The sequence below is a fragment of the Taudactylus pleione genome, unplaced genomic scaffold, assembly GCF_031769625.1.
Source record: "Taudactylus pleione unplaced genomic scaffold, aTauple2 ptg000189l, whole genome shotgun sequence".
NCBI classification, from domain to species: domain Eukaryota; kingdom Metazoa; phylum Chordata; class Amphibia; order Anura; family Myobatrachidae; genus Taudactylus; species Taudactylus pleione.
The window spans coordinates 15,754,220-15,774,243 of record NW_028284591.1 but is presented as its reverse complement, the minus strand read 5'-3'; the positions used below and the strand labels follow the sequence as shown (position 1 = coordinate 15,774,243).

Sequence of the window (20,024 nt, the reverse complement as noted above, 5' to 3'; positions counted from 1 at the left end):
CCCATGCAGGGGTTCCCACGACAATTGGTGGTACCCCACAGTCTCCCTATTTCCCCGCTCCCGGGTTCTCAGGAGCCAGCGTGGGTTAACTCCCTGACGAGTTCTGTACAGCACTTGTCGGATGTGTTGCAAGGGGAGTCTGTGATGCGGCCTCATAAAAGGCCGGTGGCGTCTCTGTCCGCTCCTTATGAGGATGACGAAGGGACGTCTGATGATGGGGAGATTCTGGATCCTTACGATCAGGAACCTCTCCATACTAAGGACGCTGATGCTAAGTCCAGAGTATATATTCCTGGACTTATTCGGGCGGTCCGCACAGCCTTGGTGATTGAGGACGAAGTTCCCCCAGCGGCTAAATCTAAGTATGCCTTTTTCAAAGATGTGAAGGGCGATGCCACAGTCTTTCCTCTTTCGGGTCAGTTGGTGGACCATTTAGAGGAGGCGTGGAAACAACCTGGCAAAAGATACCAGCCGCAGAGACGCCTGGCGGTGGCTTATCCGTTCGCGGATAATTATTTTGCTAAGTGGGAATCCCCTCCACAGGTGGATTCTCACGTGACCCGTCTTGTCCGTAGTGCCACATTGCCGATGCCATCCATGTCCTCCCTTAAGGATGCTACGGACCGCAAGGTAGAAATCTGCCTGAAGTCCGCTTATTCCCTTGCAGGGGGGGCAGCACGGCCGGCTATGGCCATTTGCTGGGTTGCCAGAGCGATGGAGCGCTGGGCGGATTCATTAGAGGCTTCTTTTGAATCCGACTGTCCGGCCGAACAGGCGGAGTTGATTGGCAATCTCCGTGATTCGGCCACCTACATCAACGAGGCGGCTCTAGACATTAGTACTCTGGTGTCTAGCATTTCTTCAGCAGCGGTAGCTGCTCGTCGCACCTTGTGGCTGCGATCCTGGAAGGCGGACGCAGATTCCAAGAAAGGTCTGGAAGCGTTGCCGTTTACCGGAGAAGTTCTCTTCGGTCCGGATCTGGATAAGATTGTGGCCACGCTGGCGGCAGCCAAATCTGCTTGTCTCCCGTCGGCCGCTGCTCCTTCTGGTTCTGGACCATCGTCCTTTCGGTCATCTAGGGCCCAGGGCAGGCCCAAACCACAGTCGTTTCCTCGACAGGCTGGCCCTAAGAAATCGGTCAAGCCCCGGAAACAGGCATGGAGTACCAGACGTCCGGCCCCCAAGCCAGATGACAAGCCTGCGGCCTGACGGTCCGGGTCTCCCCTTGGGGGATCCCAGGGTGGGAGGCCGCCTGCTGCAGTTCTCCCGGTGTTGGTCGTTCACTAAGACAGACACTTGGGTTCTGGAGGTGGTCTCCCACGGGTACGCCCTCTCCTTCCGGCACAGACCCCCGGCTCGATTCTTCACCACGGGTCTACCATCAGACCGGTACAAGGCTACGGAGCTGCGGAAGGTATTGCACACTATGCTCCAGGCTGGAGTTATAGTGCCTGTTCCATTCTCCCAGAAGGGCCAGGGTTTCTATTCAAATCTTTTTTTGGTACAGAAACCCAATGGGTCATATCGTCCGATTCTCAACCTCAAAGCACTCAACAAGTCTTTGCGGGTCCCGAAGTTTCGGATGGAGACCCTACGGTCCATCATTCTGGCGCTGGAACCTGGGGACTACATGGTGTCATTGGACATACAGGACGCTTACCTGCATGTCCCTATTCTTTTGCGCCATCAAGAGTTCCTTCGGTTTGCAATCCGCAGCGACCATTTCCAGTTTCGGGCGTTACCTTTTGGCCTGGCGACAGCACCACGTGTTTTCACCAAGGTGATGGCGGTCATGGCGGCTTCTCTGCGGCTGCAAGGAGTCCGCATGTTGCCGTACTTGGACGACCTGTTATTGGTGACAGGATCTCCAGAGCTCCTGTTACACCACTTGGACCTGACCATTGCACTGCTGCAACGGCACGGCTGGCTAATCAACTGGCAGAAGTCCACTCTAATCCCGTCTCGGAGGATTCTGCATCTTGGAGCCTTATTGGACTCGGGACAGCAAAGGATCTTCGTGACGGAGGACAAGATCTCTGCTTTACAGTCAAGGGTGCGCAGTTGTCTGCACAGCCGCCGGGTGTCCTTACACTCGGCGATGAGGTTACTGGGCTCCATGGTGTCGGTGTTCGACATGGTGGAATACGCCCTGTTTCACTCCAGACCTCTGCAGCACCTGATCCTGTCCAAGTGGAACGGGCTGCCTCAGTCTCTGAAGTTCCAGACGATTGTGCTCACCCCGGAGGTTCGCCTGTCCCTTGCGTGGTGGTTAAAGACGACCCACCTCAACAAGGGACGTCCGTTCTGGGTTCCAAATTGGGTCCTGTTGACAACGGACGCCAGTCTTCGGGGCTGGGGAGCAGTTTCGGGTCCACGCTTGTTCCAGGGCAGGTGGACGCCGACAGAAGCGGAGCTTCCAATAAATATCTTGGAACTCCGTGCGGTCTTCAATGCTCTCCTGCAGGCACAGCGGTTTCTCCAGGGTCACCCGGTGCAGGTCCAGTCGGACAATGCTACCACCGTGGCCTACATAAACAGGCAAGGAGGAACTCGCAGTCGGGCGGCTCTCGTAGAGGTCTCTCGGATCCTGGTTTGGGCGGAGCGCAATCTTCCGGCCATATCAGCGGTCTTCATCCCGGGAGTGCTAAATTGGCAGGCGGACTTTCTAAGTCGCCAGGACGTTCATCCAGGGGAATGGTCCCTGCACCCGGACGTTTTTCAACTACTGGTGGACAGGTGGGGTCTTCCAGAAATCGACCTCATGGCGTCCCGGCACAACAACAAGTTGCCGGTGTACGGGTCTCGCACAAGAGACGAAGGGGCGTCTCTGGTGGATGCTCTGTCCGTCCGGTGGACGTTCAGGTTCGCATACCTGTTCCCTCCGGTCTCCCTTCTTCCACGGGTAATCCGGAAATTCAAACAGGAAGGAGGGATGCTCCTGTTGATAGCTCCCGCGTGGCCCAGACGGCACTGGTTCTCAGACCTTCAGGGTCTGTCCGTGGACAGTCCTCTGCGGTTGCCGCTACGACCGGACATTCTGTCTCAGGGTCCTTGTCTTCACCCGGACCTGACTCGGCTGTCTTTGGCGGCGTGGCTGTTGAGACGGCCATGCTGAGGTCCCGGGGGTTTTCCAGCTCTGTGGTGCGTACCATGTTACGAGCTCGGAAACCGTCTTCCGCGAGGATATACATCGCGTGTGGCATACGTTCTTCCAGTGGTGTCGACCGATAGGTTATGCACCGCGGGAGTTTCGTCTGTCTCGGATTCTCGCCTTCCTGCAAGCGGGACTAGATCATGGGCTTCGCCTTGCTTCTTTGAAGGTACAGGTTTCGGCCCTATCTGTCTGGTTTCACCGTAGGATTGCTACAATCCCGGATGTGCGCACCTTTATGCAAGGTGTTCTCCGTATTCAGCCGCCCTTTGTTCCACCTGTGGCGCCTTGGGATTTGGCTGTGGTCCTGAGGGCTCTCCAAGGACCGCCGTTTGAACCACTGGGCTCAGTGGATATTAAATGGCTAACAGCTAAGACTGTTTTCCTTCTGGCCGTTGCTTCGGCCAGACGTGTTTCTGAGTTAGGGGCTCTTTCTTGTAGACCCCCTTTCTTGGTTTTTCATGGGAACAGGGCAGTGCTCCGCACTCGGCCCGAGTTTCTTCCCAAAGTTGTTTCCCAGTTTCATGTTAACGAGGAAATAGTTGTTCCGGCCTTTAACTCACCGGGTCTTTCCGTGGGTGAGGCCTCTTTGGATGTTGTGCGGGCCTTAAGGACTTATGTTGACCGCACTTCTTCGTTTAGGAAGTCGGACGCTTTGTTTGTCCTCTATGGCTTCCGTAAAAAGGGTTGGCCTGCTTCAAAGCAAACTTTGGCAGCCTGGATCCGTATGGCTATTTCTGAAGCTTATCTTCATGAAGGCCTACCGGTCCCTCCTTCTCTGAAGGCTCATTCCACTAGGTCTGTGGGTCCTTCGTGGGCAGCTCGACGTGGTGCCTCGGCAGTTCAGATCTGCAAGGCTGCTACGTGGTCTTCTGTCCATACCTTCGCGAGGTATTACAGGTTTGACACCTTCGCCTCTCAGGATGCTTCCTTCGGGCAGCGGATTCTCCTTTCTGCACAGGAGCGTCCCCACCCTTAAAGGATACTGCTTTGGGACATCCCCAAGGTATCCTGTGGATACCCTATGGACCCTGAAGTAGAAAATATGAGATATGGTAAGAACTTACCCTTGTTATCTCTATTTCTACGAAGTCCATAGGGTTCCACAGGACTCCCGCCCTGTCGCACCTGTGCTGCAGATGGGCTTTGCTCTGGTCACCGGTTTTCCGTCTCCCTCTGGTGAGAATGTGATTCTTGTATGTGTCCAGATCTTTGTTCTCTCTCTTCCTTCTCCTCCTCCGGCCTATGGCTTGGTAACTAACTGAGGTGCCTTGGCCCGGGGGCGGGGTATAGGAGGGGGACCTAGTGCATCCTGGGAGGCTGAAAGCTTAACTCTTTGGTGCCCTGCGACTGACGTCACACCTATACCCCAAGGTATCCTGTGGAACCCTATGGACTTCGTAGAAATAGAGATAACAAGGGTAAGTTCTTACCATATCTCATATTTTTTCTGTGTTTTGGGTTGTTGCTGGATATATGCACCAAACCTTTTAGGTTTTCAGTGACTGACCCATTTGTTTTTCTTTATATTCATGAAGGGTAAGTTGACCAATTTGTTCTGTGTTATTTGTTGTCTTATTAAATGATCGTGCTCAATGTGTTACAAACAGTAATGTTTTTTTTGTGTCTGTTAAAGATGCCATTAGGCCTGATCGCCCTCCATTAACATTTAGCACTTTGCTCTCCTTAGGCGCTGACAAAATTTCTAAAATGCGTCAACTGGGATTTACCGCAGGAGGCCAAACAGGCTCTGGAGCTGCTGGGAAAGTGGAAACCGATGGACGTGGAAGACTCTTTAGAACTTCTGTCATCTCATTTTACAAACCCAACGGTGCGACGCTACGCCGTTGCCCGGCTCCAGCAGGCGGATGATGAAGTAGGTCCTAGCATACAGCTTCCTATCATCTTTATAGCACTTTTTTATTTGGAGTTACCGTATAACTCTCCGTTATTCATCAGAAGTATTGAGAATGGGAACTTATTCAAGTAAATTATAATCATAGTACTGATGTATTCTCATACACTATTGCCACAGTCGCGCCAAACAACCTTCCTCGTCGCGCAAGGTCCCGTGTGACTCGTCTTGCATGCGTGTCTTTTTCACGTCTTTTTCGCTGCGATAATGCGATGTGACGAAACTTCACAAGACTGTGCTGATTAATTTGCTATGCGACACTTGAATATCTGTTGCGACAATCTGTACATAAAGGGCTACGATACAGTGCACGCAGGTATTTATCACGCCAAGCTCCCCTGAACAGATTCGGACTCATTTGCTCACAGATATACAAGTGTCGCATATCCAATTAATCCGTGCAGTCCTGTTAAGTGGTTTTGTCGCATCACATTACGCCTAAGGCGCGCATGCAAGCTAGAAAGATAACTGCACCACTCTGCGCAGCTCACTCGTGCCAGGCGTCTTGCGTCGCATGGCGTATTGAGGCTAGCCCGACAAAAGGGATGCCAGCAGCTGGTAATCCCGACACGTGTCAGAATCCCGGCACCGGCATCAAGTAGCGGGGTTGGGGGGTAGGGTTAGTGTTAGGCGCTAGGGGGAGGGTTAGGGTTAGTCACTAAGGGAGGTGGGTTAGGTTTAGGCAACAGGGAGGGGGGGTCTTAGGTTTAGGCACAAAGGGGGGAGGGGAGCTTTAGGCATCGGGGAGGAAGGGTGAGTGGGAGGGTTAGGATACCGACCAGCAAGTGTCTGTATCCTAACCCTGTCGGGTTGCTGCCATTGGGATTTTGACTGCAGGGATCCCGAGCACTGGCATCCCGTACCCATCCCGTATGAGAATACAGCTGTACATGTATTAAAATATGTTAAACTGGGGAATTAATACGGGTTGTACTGTACTCAGTGAGGCTTTCATGAGGAGCAATAACAAGAGATTTGGTTAGAACTTACCTTTGTTATCTCTGTTTCTACGAAGTCCATAGGGTCCACAGGGTGGCCTTGGGGTATAGCTGGATCCTGGATCCTCGGGCACCACGGAGTTAAAGCTTTTAGCTGCTCCCAGGATGCACTTGGGTCCAACCTCCCCTATACCCCGCCCCCGAGCCACAGGCACCTCAGTTGGTAAGCAGCCCAGGCCGGAGGAGGAGACGAAACAGAGAGAAGGAAGACTGGAACACACAAGAACCATACTCACAGAAATGGGAGACGGAAAACCGGTGACCAGTCACAGAGCCCATATGAAGCCAGGTGCGTCAGGGCGGGTGCCCTGTGGACCCTATGGACTTCGTAGAAACAGAGATAACAAAGGTAAGTTCTTACCATATCTCTTGTTTTCTACTTCAGGGTCTATAGGGGTCCACAGGGTGACCTTGGGGATGTCCCAAAGCAGTCCAACTAAGGGCGGGGACGCTCCTGTGCTGATAGGAGAACCCGGCGCCCAAAGGATGCATCCTGAGAGGCAAAGGTGTCAAACGCATAGAACCTCAAAAAGGTCTGAATGGAAGACCAGGTGGCCGCCTTACAGAGCTGAACAGCAGAGGCGCCACGGCTAGCAGCCCAAGAAGGGCCCACGGACCGAGTGGAATGAGCCTTAACAGAGGCTGGAACAGGTAAACCCTCCTGCATATAAGCCTCAATAATAACAGAACGAAGCCAACGGGCTAGAGTCTGTTTGTTGGCAGGCCAACCCCTCTTGTGAAAACCAAAGAGGATAAACAAAGAATCCGACTTCCTCACAGAACTAGTCCGGTCCACATAAACCTGGAGTGCCCGGACAACGTCTAAGGAAGTCTCCCCAGCCGAAAGATCAGATGACTGAAAGGCTGGTACAACAATTTCCTGATTAATGTGGAACCTGGAAACCACCTTAGGCAGGAAATCAGGACGAGTGCGAAGCACCGCTCTGTCCTGATGAAAAATCAGAAAAGGGGGACGACAAGAAAGCGCCCCCAAATCTGAAACCCTCCTGGCAGAAGCAATTGCCAAGAGGAAAACAGTTTTAAAAGTTAGCCACTTGAGCTCCACTGACTCCAAGGGCTCAAAAGGAGGACCCTGTAAGGCCCGAAGAACCACCGCCAAATCCCACGGGGCCGTCGATGGACAGGCTCCGCAGATCGGAGTACCACAGCCTTCTGGGCCACGCTGGGGCCACCAGGATCAGTGTGCCTCCGTCCTGTTTGAACTTGCGCAGGACCCGAGGCAGCAGAGATATCGGAGGGAACAAGTAAGCCAGTTGAAACAGCCATTTCACCGACAGCGCGTCTATCAGACTTGCGCCTGCGTCCCTTGTCCTTGACCCGTACACAGGCAGCTTGTGATTGTGACGGGACGCCATCAGGTCCAGCTCTGGCAGCCCCCACTTGTCCACGAGTAGTTGGAATACCTCTGGATGAAGCGACCATTCCCCGGGATGCACGTTGTAACGGCTGAGGAAGTCTGCCTCCCAATTGAGGACTCCTGGGATGAAAACTGCCGAGAGAGCTGGAAGATAGCGCTCCGCCCAAGCCAGGACGCGGGACACCTCCGACATCGCAGCTCGACTGCGAGTCCCTCCCTGGTGATTGATGTACGCCACCGTGGTGGCGTTGTCTGACTGCACCTAAACGGCCCTTCCGTGAAGAGCAGTGCCGGACGACTGCAGGGCTCTGTATACTGCCCGCAGTTCCAGGATGTTGATGGGAAGAATCGCTTCCTCCGCCGACCAACGACCCTGAAGTGACAAGGAGCCTGTCACTGCCCCCCAACCCCGGAGACTGGCATCTGTCGTGAGCAGAACCCATTCCGGGATCCAAAAGGGGCGCCCCTCTAGGAGATGAGCTGTCTGCAGCCACCAGGCTAGGGACAGACGCACCTCCGAGGACAACACCAGCATCTGAGAGTGGATCCTGTGTGGCAATCCGTTCCATTCCGAAAGAATCAGCCCCTGCAGGGGCCTGGAATGGAACTGGGCAAACTCCACCATGTAGAATGCCGACACCATGGACCCCAAAACTCTCATCGCTGAGTGCACCGACACTCTGCCACTGCTCAGACAACTGTGAATCCGCAGCTGTAAGGAGGAGACCTTCTCTGGAGTCAGAAAAATCCGTTGCTGACGAGAGTCCAGCAGGGCCCCCAAATGAACCATCCGTTGTGATGGGATGAGGGAGGATTTCTTCCAGTTGATCAACCAGCCGTGCGCCTGTAGACAAGTGACCGTCAGGTGGAGATGCTGGATCAGTACCTCCGGGGAGCTTGCCAGCAAGAAGAGGTCATCTAGATACGGTAGCAACTGTATCCCCTGGCTCCTTGGTAAATACCCTTGGTGCCGTGGAGAGACCAAAGGGTAGAGCCCTGAATTGGTAGTGGTTGTGGAGAATAGCAAACCGCAGAAACCGTTGGTGCGATGTTGCTATAGGCACATGGAGGTAGGCGTCCTGGATATCCAGGGAGACCATATAATCCCCCGGTTCCATCGCCAGTATGATGGAACGCAAAGTTTCCATCCTGAATTTGGGAACCCTGAGAAACCTGTTCAGGGACTTCAAATTGAGGATGGGGCGATGAGAACCATTGGGTTTCTGCACCAGAAACAGCGTAGAGTAATACCCCATCCCACGTTGAGACTGTGGTACGGGTATAATGACCCCCGCCGACAGCAAGGCCTCTATTGCTTCCTGAACCTGCAAGGCCTTGGTTTTGTCCTGAGAAGGACTTGTGCAAAAAAACTGGCAAGGCGGCCTGTGCCGAAAAGACAGGGCGTACACCTGGGAGACCACTTCTCGCACCCAGGCATCCGTGGTGGTATTGTGCCAGCACTGGGCGAATTGAAGAAGTCGGCCTCCCACTCTGGGGTCCCCCAGAGGGAGGCCCGTCCCATCACGCAGATGGCTTATCTTCTCGGTTGGAAGAAGGGCGTCTAGCACTCCAGGCTTGCTTCTTTGGCTTTGAGGCGGTCTTGGGTGCGGACTGCCTCGGGAAGGACTGACCCTTTGCCTTGCCCTGAACCTGAAAGGAACGAAATGCCGAGGTCCGGACCTTAGCAGGTGTAGTAGCTGAAGGGAGGAAGGCTGACTTGGATTTTGCCAGGGTATCTACTATTTTGTCCAGGTCCGGACCAAATAGTAATTCCCCATTAAAAGGTAAGGCCTCCAAGCCTTTCTTTGAATCCGCGTCTGCTCTCCAAGACTGCAACCACAAGGATCTACGAGTAGACACTGCTGCCGCTGAAACCCCAGAGGTCAACAGGCTAGCATCCAAAGATGCTTCTCCAATGTAGGAGGCGGCATCTCTCATCTGTCCTAACAATGCCCTCTGGACGTCCGGAGATTCATCCGTAAACGTGTCCTCCAAGGCGTTGGCCCACCCCTTAATGGCCTTGGCCACCCAGGAGATGGCCATGGACGGCCGGGCTACAGCCCCTGAGAGAGAATAAATAGACTTTAGACAAGTCTCCACCTTCCTGTCCGTAGGATCCTTCAGCGAGGATATAGACGGCAATGGCAAAGTAGCACTCCTGATGAGGCGTGTTACATGGGAATCGACTGCAGGCGGAGTTTCCCATATCTTACAATGTGCTTCCGGGAATGGATAATTGGACGCCAAGCGTTTCTGTGGCAGGAAACGCTTACTGGGCATCTGCCAGGCCACCGCCATGTGATCAGTCAACTGATCAGACAAGGGGAACGCTGTAGAAGTAACCTTAGCTTTTTTAAAACTAGGATACCTTGACTTGGGAGCGGGTGCCTCATCCTCAATCAGAAGAATGGCCCACACCGCCTTAACCAGAGCCCGAACATTGATGGAAGACTTAGTGTCTACCTCCTGGACTGAGGCATCTGAGGCTGAGTCATCCTGCACTTCACCATCATCCGAGGACCCCTCAGAATCCGAAAGATGCGCAGCCTGTGCCATGACTGAGCGTTTAGACGCCTTGGAGGGCACGTCACTGCGCAACATCGACTGAAAAGCCGGAGATGCTGCCGCCAAATCTTGGACAGTGTGGGAAAGCGCATCCACCCAGGGTGGAGGAGCTGCCACAGGAGCCTGAAACGGCACCACAGCCGGCTGTGCCACAGGGGTGGACTGAATATTCATTGGCAACCCCGCATAGGGACCAACAGGCTGAGACCCCGGGGGAGTCTGCAATAATTGTGGGACACCCGGGGAATGGGGGATGGCAGGCTGGGGCAACGCCCTAGTAGGGGCGGCAGTCGGGACCGACAGACGGTCCGCGATGGACACCAGCACCTGGGAAAACATCGCCCATGGTGGCTCCTGCGACATGGGAGGTTTAGACGTACCAGGGACCGCCTGGCACCGTCCGCACAGGCCGTCCTGTGACAAATCCTCCCTATCCACTCCTGCAGAACAGCGTCTGCAGGAGAACAATGCCGGAGCCCCGGAGTGCTCAATCTCCTCCTCAGACATGACTTAGGAAGAAAACGTGCGCACTCACCAGTGTGCTGAACAACAGCCCACAATATGGCACCGTGTAGCACACAACTATATGTGACGGACCTCACACATACGTGATCTATATAAGAGAGGTCAGTAGAAACGCCCTTCCCCCGTACACCTGTAGGGCTTGTAGGAGAAGGAAAGGGATAGGTATAGGCTGACAGTAAGTAGAAATAAGCACAGACAGGCAGCACTAGCAAAAGTCACATACCATGAAGGAAGATATACTCACTGCACCTTTCCACTACAATCAACCTCCCAGATTCAGTGTCTGGGAGGGCTATAGTGCTGTGTACACTGTCCTTGTCAGGGGAGAGGTACACAGGGGGACCGGTCCGCGTGCTCCCTGAAGATCTGCGCTGCCAGTAAGAAAATGGCCGCTGGAGACCTCAGAGGAGGAGTGGCCCGAGTAATCTGCAGCTCAGCAACGCCAGACTCCGAGCTGCAAGGCGCGCTGAGCTGAGGGGAGGAGCCGCTGACAGGGAAGGCTTCCTCCCCTGGCTAGCATATTTAACCCCCAAGGTTGCGGCATCCCGCTTGCCGCTTAATTTACCCTGGTGGTCTAGTGGTCTGGCGGGGTATGCCTCCGATGGAGGGGGGGCCCGCCGCCACTGCTAGCGCCCCCGGTCTGTCCACTAGACCGGGGGCATGGGACTGCATATAAAAAGGCATTACCCGCGCACCGGCGCTAATCAGCGGTGCGCGGCTTACCTTAAGCTCCCCGGCGTCTTCCGGCAGCAGTCCCTGGGGAAACCAGAGTCCGGCTAGTACAGACTCTGGCTTCCCCCGCCGCGATCCCCAGTTCAGTGCTGGCGTCGCGGCGCCAGCAGGGAGAAGGAGCGGCAGCGTGGGCGTCTGTACAGACAGCCCAGCGCTGCCGCTCTGGAGAACAAAACTAATGTAAAAATAAATTTAAACTAGTTAAATAAAAAGCTTTAGGGGGCTGCTCCTGCAGCCCCCCCCCGCAGGGTGACCCGACTCCGGCCGGGCACCATCTCAAACTGAGGTGCTCGAGGGCGGGGTATAGGGGAGGTTGGACCCAAGTGCATCCTCAGAGCAGCTAAAAGCTTTAACTCCGTGGTGCCCGAGGATCCAGGATCCAGCTATACCCCAAGGTCACCCTGTGGACCCCTATGGACCCTGAAGTAGAAACTATAAATCCAGGAAGGGTCACCTTACAGACATAAGATCATGAAACACCAATGATGAAGACACTTATGCGTAAATCCATCCATCGTTCAGTCGTCCAAAATATCGTTCCGTTTCTGCCCCAAAATGATGAACGATAACGACCAATGCGCGCTCCCAAACCCAAACCTCTCGTCCAACCTGACGATCTTGTCAGGTTATAGCATGTTCGGGGATGAGGGAGGGAGCCCGGCACTGAACGAAATCGTTCTTGACATCGTTCATCGTTCATTGTTTCATTGTTTCTGCTCAGTGTCATTTAACGACACTGAGTTCACTCCTGCCGGGGACACACTAGACGATGTCGCTCATGGAGCGAATCGTCCCGTGTGTATGCAGCTTAAGACCTTTGTGCTGTAAAGGATAACTGCGGAAGACATTAGCCCAATGTTTTTGGACAGTCCAGGGAAGGGTTATGTCAGAGCAATGTTGTTAGGCCTCTGTGCTGTATAGGATGAAGGCGGAAGCTATTAGGTTGGTGGTGTTTGGCCTCTGTGCTGTGAAGGGTTAAGGTGGAAGCTATTAAACTGGTGGTGTTAGGCCTCTGTGCTATAAAAGATTAAGGCCGAAGACATTAGCCCAGTGTTTTTGGACAGTCCAGGGAAGGGTTAAGATAGAGCAATGTTATTAGGACACTGTACTGTGAAGGGTTAAGGTGGAAGACATAAGACCTGTTATGACTGTTTTGTGAAGGCTAAAGCTATTAAATCAATTGTGTTATTAGTCTGTACTGTTAAAGGTTAAGCAGAAGATGTTGATGTTAGGAGTCTATGCTCTGAAAGGTCAAGCTGGAATCTATTGGATGATTTTAGGACTCCATACTGTGAGGGGTTATGGTTAAAGCCATAAGAATGATGATGATAGGATTTTTTTTTTTACTGTGAAGGGTTAAGGTGTAAGCCATTAGACCGATGTTAGGACTCTGTGATGTGAAGGGTTAATGCGTAAGCTACTAGACCGATGTAAGGATTGCTGTGAAGAATTATGGTAGAAGCCATAAGACTTTATGTTGTTAGGACTCTTTGCTGTGAAGGGTTAAGGTTAAAGCTTTTAGATGGATGTTATGACTCTTTGCAGTGAAGGTTTGAGACACAAGACATTAGACCATTGCTGTTAGGACTCTGTGCTGTGATGAGTTGCAGTGGAAGCCATAAGACTGATGTTGCTAGGACTCTGGGCCTGATTCAGACCCGGTCGCAATCGGTGAGCGCGCGCAACCGGGTCAATGTTGGCCCAGAGCGCATGCGCACGACGGAGCCGGCTGTCGATGTTGAGTGACAGCACGCCCACTTTGGTGGGCGGGCCTGGGGGGGGTGGCTGCCCAGACGCAGGCATTCCCGAGGGAACGCTTGCCGTTCGGGGGCAGCCCCACTAACATCACGAGTGATGTCAGTGGGAGAGATTTCGGCTCTGTTAGAACCGAAATCTCTCTGGGGCTTGCGGCAACGAGACCCTACCACAAGGGTCTCGTCGCAAGCCCGATGGTCGCGATGGTCTTGACCATCGCGACCATCTTCCAGGCCTCTCGCTATAGCTGTGGGTGGTCACCCACAGCTATGCGAGCGGCCAGGAGGCCGTTCTAAAAAAAAAAGAAAAAAAAAAGACCGGCCCTGATTCAGAGCGAGCGCTCTGTCAGAGCGTCCGGCTCTGAATTAGGGTCTCTGTACTGTGAAAGGTTAAGGCGGAAGCTACAGTATTAGACAGATGTTAGAACACTAAGCTGTAAGGGGTTAAAGTGTAAGCCTTTAGACCAGTGTTTTTAGAACTCTGCACTATAAAAGTCTAAAGCTGCATACACACGTAAAGAATTTCTGTCCAACCATCCAACTAGTTGATTGGTTGGATGAAAATCTGGTAACGTATGGGAGTAAATGATGATCAGCAATTTGCTACTAAATGGGAGAAAACAGATGAAAATAGTCGGTCAGACAAGTTTGTTAAATGTTTGATCTAAACAGTTTGTTCAAACAACAGTTTTTGTCCATTTTCGGGGGTTTGGAAGCAAATTGCTGATTGTCATTTGCTTTCATATCTTACCAGATTTTCATTCCAACCAATCAACTAGTTGGATGGTTGGACAGAAAATCTTTACGTGTGTACCCAGCTTTAGATAGATGCTATTAGTCTGATGTTGTTAGAACTCTAGGTCTGATTCAGAGCCGCTCGTAAGCGGCCGCTCGTTCGCTCCGAGCGATGTTCACACATCTGCGCATGCGTATGGGTTTTAGTACGCATGCGCGAACCAGTCAGTGCGGACGAAAATCATGTGCTCGCAAAATAGCGAATGCCTGCTATTTTGAGTGACAGGATGAGGCGTTTGTGGGTGGTAACAGGGGAAGGTGCTTGAAAACGGGGAGTGGAGATCCGAATGCAGGCGTGCCAAAAGGTCAAAACGGGCGTTTTAAGGGTGTGCATAATTAACAAAGCAGCGTCATCGACCACGTCACTTGGTTGTCTCTGCGGTAGGAAAATGCAACCACATGAATAGCGAGCAGTTCATTCGCCTTTCGATGTACTCGATTAATCTAATAAATAGCGGAGATGACGTAGGATGCGAGCGGCCAGGGGACGTTTTTTACAAAAAAACTTCCGCATGTTTTGTTCGCTCGTTCAGACATAGAGGCGTCAACAACCCGCAAAGAGCGAACGGTCAATTTAAATAGCCAGCCCCTTTTTCTGGACGAGCGAGCGCAAATAGCGTCTGGCTCTGAATCTGGCCCTCTGTGCTGTGAAGGAAGGCAGAAGACAGACCAATGTTTTTAGGACTTTGTGCTTGGAAGGGTTAAGGTGGTAGACATTAGGCCAGTATTGTTAGGACTTTGTTTTGTAATGGGTTAAGACTGAGCTCTGAAGGGTTAAAGCGGAGGACTTTAGATTCATGTTGATAGGGCTCTGTGCTGTGAGAGTTAATGTAGACTGATGTGAAGGGTTAAGGCGGAGGCCATTAGACCAATGTTGTTAGGGCTCTGTGCTGTGAAGGGTTAAGGCGGAGGCCATTAGGCCAATGTTGTTAGGGCTCTATGCTGTGAAGGGTTAAGACGGAGGCCATTAGACCAATGTTGTTAGGGCTATGTGCTGTGAAGGGTTAAGGCGGAGGCCATTAGACCGATGTTGTTAGGGCTCTGTGCTGTGAAGGGTTAAGGCGGAGGCCAGCAGACTGATATTGGAGGCAGGATGATCTCCCTCCCTGTACTTGTCAAACACTGACCTCTTTTATAATGTGATAGAAATGTCATTATTTGTTTGAAGAACAATATCGATTCTCTGCGCATGGGTCAGGCCTCTCATTTCTGCAGATAGCAAGTGACCAGTAAGATTCAATTTACTTCCCAGCTTTGCTGTAACCTTTGATTGTGAAACGCCGGCTGGAGAATAGATTTTCTCAGACAGTGCAGAGGCCATTTTCTTATTTGTCAAACTTGGGAAAAAATAGGTAGGTAAAAACATTTTAATGAGAATACAGGGCACTAATGTCATCCTTGTAAAGGAAGAAAAACGAGGGAGGCATTTCGGCCCTGTCGTTCGCTGTTTTCCAGTGAACTGAAAGCTGAGGCCTTGTTGCACAGTCTTATGTAGTTCAGCACAGGCCGCACCCAGGACTGTGAGAGAATCGGTGTGGGAGGGAGCGATAGAGCAGGGATGCCGTAAATGTGATCGGGTGATTTGCCCCCATCATCTCCATTTTGCTTGCAGTTGGTGAGATTATTATTATTATTATTATTATTATTATCATTTATTTATATGGCGCCACAAGTGTTCCGCAGCGCCTTACAAAGTACATAGACAAATAAGTAACCATTGACTTACAATACAATACAATACAATACAGGACATGGATAAACATTGCTATATTAGCGACCTTAATGCCCGCATAAGCAGCCAAGTGTTAGTTGCCCTAGTGGGGAGTAAGAGATAAATTAAATTACAGTAGGGAGAAGCACAAGAGGCTAGAGGGCCCTGCTCGAAAGAGCTTACATTCTTTAAGGGAGGGGCAGACAAACAGGAGTGACACAGAATGGGGTGGGCCGGGAGAAAGGAAGATGTAGCAGCAAGTTAGGATGAGAGCTGGAAGGCTATAATGAAGTAGTGGGTCTTAAGAGCTTGTTTGAAAGATTGTAGAGAGATGCAGAGTCTGATAGAGAGAGGGAGGGAGTTCCAAAGGTGAGGAGCAGCACGGGCAAAATCTTGGAGTGGGAGGAAGTAATCAATTGGCATGAAAGGCGGCGTGTATTAAGTGAACGAAGAGGGTGGACAGAAGAGTGAAGGGAGATGAGATCAGAGATGTAAATGGGAGAGGAATGGGTGAGGGCTTTGTAAGTGAGTGTGAGAGCCTTGAATTGGGTTCTGAAAGGGAATGGGAGCCAGTGGAGGGCTTGCAAAAGAGGGGAGGCAGATGTAGCGCATCTGGAGAGGAAGATGAGCCGAGCAGCAGCATTGAGCACAGACTGGAGAGGAGAGAGATGGGATTTGGGGAGGCCATCTAGGAGAAGATTACAGTAATCCAATCTGGACATGACCAGTGAATGTACAAGGGTTTTGGTGGCATCCTGTGTGAGAAAGGGTCTGATCTTGGAAATATTCTTGAGATGGAAACGACAGGACTGTTAGAGGTTCTGAATGTGTGGTTTGAAGGAGAGGGAGGAGTCCAGGATGACTCCAAGACAACGCACTTTGGGACTAGTTGAGAGAGTAATGCCATCTATTAATAAAGAAATAGTGGGACATGATGTTATGTGGGAGGATGGGAAGACTATCAGCTCTGTCTTAGACATATTAAGTTTGAGAAATCGCTGGGACATCCAGGGAGAGATAGCAGAGAGACAGTTAGAGATACGAGTCAGTAGAGAGGGGGAAAGATCAGGTGAGGATAGGTAGATCTGAGTATCATCAGCATAGAGATGATAATGGAGGTCAAAAGAGCTGATGAGTTCACCTAGAGAAGACTTATAGAGAGAGAATAGGAGAGGTCCAAGAACAGAACCTTGGGGAACACCTACTGTAAGAGGCTGTGGGGGGGATGAGTCGCCATGAGAGGAAACAGAGAAGGAACGGTCAGAGAGGTAGGAGGACAGCCAGGAGAGAGCAGTGTCACGTAGACCAAGGGAGTGAAGGATATGCTGCAGTAGAGGGTGGTATACAGATCTATTAATGTGCTGATATATTAGTAAAGCCCCAGCGTAATCTCATGAATAATCGCTCACACTACAAAATGGCTTCCTCCAGTCAACAGGGGCTAACAACTAGGTCCGTCACCAACTGCTTCTGCTCTGAAGAGACTTGTGCTGGATTGCAGTCCTGGAATCTGTAAATGGCAAATAAACAGCCCTTCTAGTCACGCCATGCCGTGACTTGACACTGTAGCAATGAGGGTCTTTTTGTGCGACTTTTTACTTTCAAATGAATTCAATTACCTTCTGTTGAGACCAGGGTGCGTACCCTAGTCCAGCGTGCCTGAGCGTCTCAGAGACCATGCGGAGATGCCTACAGCGCATCCGGAAAGTATTCACAGCGCTTCACTTTTTCCACATTTTTGTCCTCAAAATTCTACACACGATACCCCATAATGACAACGTGTAAAAAGTTTTTTTTAGATTTTTGCAAATTGAATTAAAAAAAACATTAAGAAATCACTTGTACATAAGTATTCACAGCCTTTGCCATGAAGCTCAAAATTGAGCTCCGGTGCATCCTGTTTCCACTGATCATCCTTGAGATGTTCCTACAGCTTAATTGGCGTCCACCTGTGGTAAATTCAGTTGTTTGGACATGATTTTGAAAGATATGTACCTGTTTATATAAGGTCCCACACTTGACAGTGCATGTCAGAGCATAAACCAAGCATGAAGTCCAAGGAATTGTGTGTAGACCTCCGAGACAGGATTATCTCAAGGCACAAATCTGGGGAAGGGTACAGAAAAATATCTGCTGCTTTGAAGGTCCCAATGAGCACAGTGGCCTCCATCATCCGTAAATGGAAGAAGTTCGGAACCACCAGGACTCTTCCTAGAGATGGTCGGCCGTCTAAACTGAGCGATCGGGGGGAGAAGGGCCATAGTCAGGGAGGTGCCCAAGAACCCGATGGTCACTCTGTCAGAGCTTACAGCATTCCTCTTTGGAGAGAGGAGAACCTTCCAGAAGGATAACCATCTCTGCAGCAATCCACCAATCAGGCCTGTATGGTAGAGTGGCTAGACGGAAGCCACTCCTTAGTAAAAAGCACATGGCAGCCCACCTGAAGTTTGCCAAAATGCACCTGAAGGACTCTCAGACCATGAGAAACAAAATTCTCTGGTCTGATGAGACAAAGATTGAACTGTTTGGTGTGAATGCCAGGCATTATGATTGAAGGAAACCAAGCACCGCTCATCACCAGGCCAATACCATCCCTACAGTGAAGCATGGTGGTGGCAGCATCATGCTGTGGGGATGTTTTTCAGCAGCAGGAACTGGGAGACTAGTCAGGATAGAGGGAAAGATGAATGCAGCAATGTACAGAGACATCGTGGATGAAAACCTGCTCCAGAGCGCTCTTGACCTCAGACTGGGGCGACTGTTCATCTTTCAGCAGGACAACGACCCTAAGCACACAGCCGAGATATCAGAGTGGCTTCAGGACAACTCTGTGAATGTCCTTGAGTGGCCCAGCCAGAGCCCAGACTTGAATCCGATTGAACATCTCTGGAGAGATCTGAAAATGGCTGTGCACCGACACTTCCCATCCAACCTGATGGAGCTTGAGAGGTGCTGCAAAGAGGAATGGGCGAAACTGCCCAAAGATAGGTGTGCCAAGCTTGTGGCATCATATTCAAAAAGACGTGAGGCTGTAATTGCTGCCAGAGGTGCATCAACAAAGTATTGAGCAAAGGCCGTGAATACTTATGTACATGTGATTTCTTATTTAATTAAATTTGCAAAAATCTCCCAAAAACTTTGTACACGTTGTCATTATGGGGTATTGTGTGTAGAATTTTGAGGACAAAAATTAATTTATTCCATTTTGGAATAAGGCTGTAACATAACAAAATGTGGAAAAAGTGAAGCGCTGTGAAAACTTTCCGGATGCACTGTATGTGTTAGCTTCCTTGGTATGCCGTCCATGCGGTCGGCATTGATTTACAGCCTGTGCCAGCTAGAATAGATCTCGCGCCATTAGTGTCTCCTTTTTATGGATTTTCCCTGCATATATTTAGCATAACAATTCCTCTCTGTCTTCAAGGACGACTCACTGCTCGATGACTGCACAGATGTCATAACTTCTACACATTTTCTCTCTTCTCCTCCTCAAGTGCCCGTTTCTCTGTGGGAGCATTAGTCATGATGCTTGGGGTCTGTTTAACCACTAATAGAAGAGGCAGCTGACGTCTTTCTTACCCACGTCCCTGCGTTGGTCAAAGGGGAACTCTAGCAGTGTATTCCCTATGTGGATTTGTGTATGTTTGTTGTCAGATAAGTTTTGTGTGTACAATGTGTACAAATTTGCCTGAGGCTGCAGCTGGGTACACATTATACGTTTTTTTTTTTTTAAAAGATTTGTCATTTTCCGACGGCTCAGAACGACAAATCGGTGAAAATATCCAGTGTGTACGCACTATATGCGCTCCCGCCGCGGCATCCGTCGCATCTTCAGATCTGCCATAGATGCTGCTCAACCGGAGGATATCGCCAACTATTGTCAGCAAATCGCGCTGTGAGCACGCACTACCTGGACGATCAGGCGATATGTTAACGTTATATAGTTAACGATATAACGAACAAACGATGCAAGATATATTGTTCCGTTGTGTGGAAGGGAAATCGGGACAACTGTTGCGTCATTTGCATATCGTCTAATGTGTATCCGGCTTTTGGTTCCATTAATAAATATGTATATGTGTCAGTCCTACACAGGCTACCCGCACAAACCGCCATGTAAACGTATAACTAAATTATTCTGGTATTTGGAACGATGTGACAAACTGATTACTTGTTGCCAAAACTGTAGTAGAGTAACAGTGCAATACAGATATACCTTCCACTGTATCCAAAACACGATCCAAAAGATCCTGAGATCATGAATCTTATAACCAAATACACAATACTTCCTTTCATACTTACAGTGATATTATCAGTGGTGCCTGCAGTATTTATATTCAGCAACTTGTATGGGCATTTATGTGATCTTAGAGTGCGAGGCAATCCATTGTGACACACATTTATTTCAGGCGCCAGAACAAATGGATGATACATGTGCAGAGAGGGAGGGCACTCTGGAAACAGTTTGAAGAATAAACTACTTGAGTTTTTTTGGTGCAA

At 50.7% G+C, this 20,024-nt stretch overlaps 1 protein-coding gene across 3 annotated transcripts in view; it reads left to right on the top strand.

The window, feature by feature from the left end:
• The window catches only part of PIK3C3 (phosphatidylinositol 3-kinase catalytic subunit type 3), a 242,291-nt gene that overhangs the window by 80,146 nt on the left and 142,121 nt on the right, over positions 1–20,024 (top strand). For all 3 annotated transcript variants that reach the window (XM_088476575.1, XM_088476574.1, XM_088476573.1), the window contains one exon: positions 4,842–5,027. In XM_088476575.1, the coding sequence (XP_088332701.1) occupies positions 4,842–5,027 (186 nt within the window). The remainder of the gene's footprint in view (positions 1–4,841; positions 5,028–20,024) is intronic.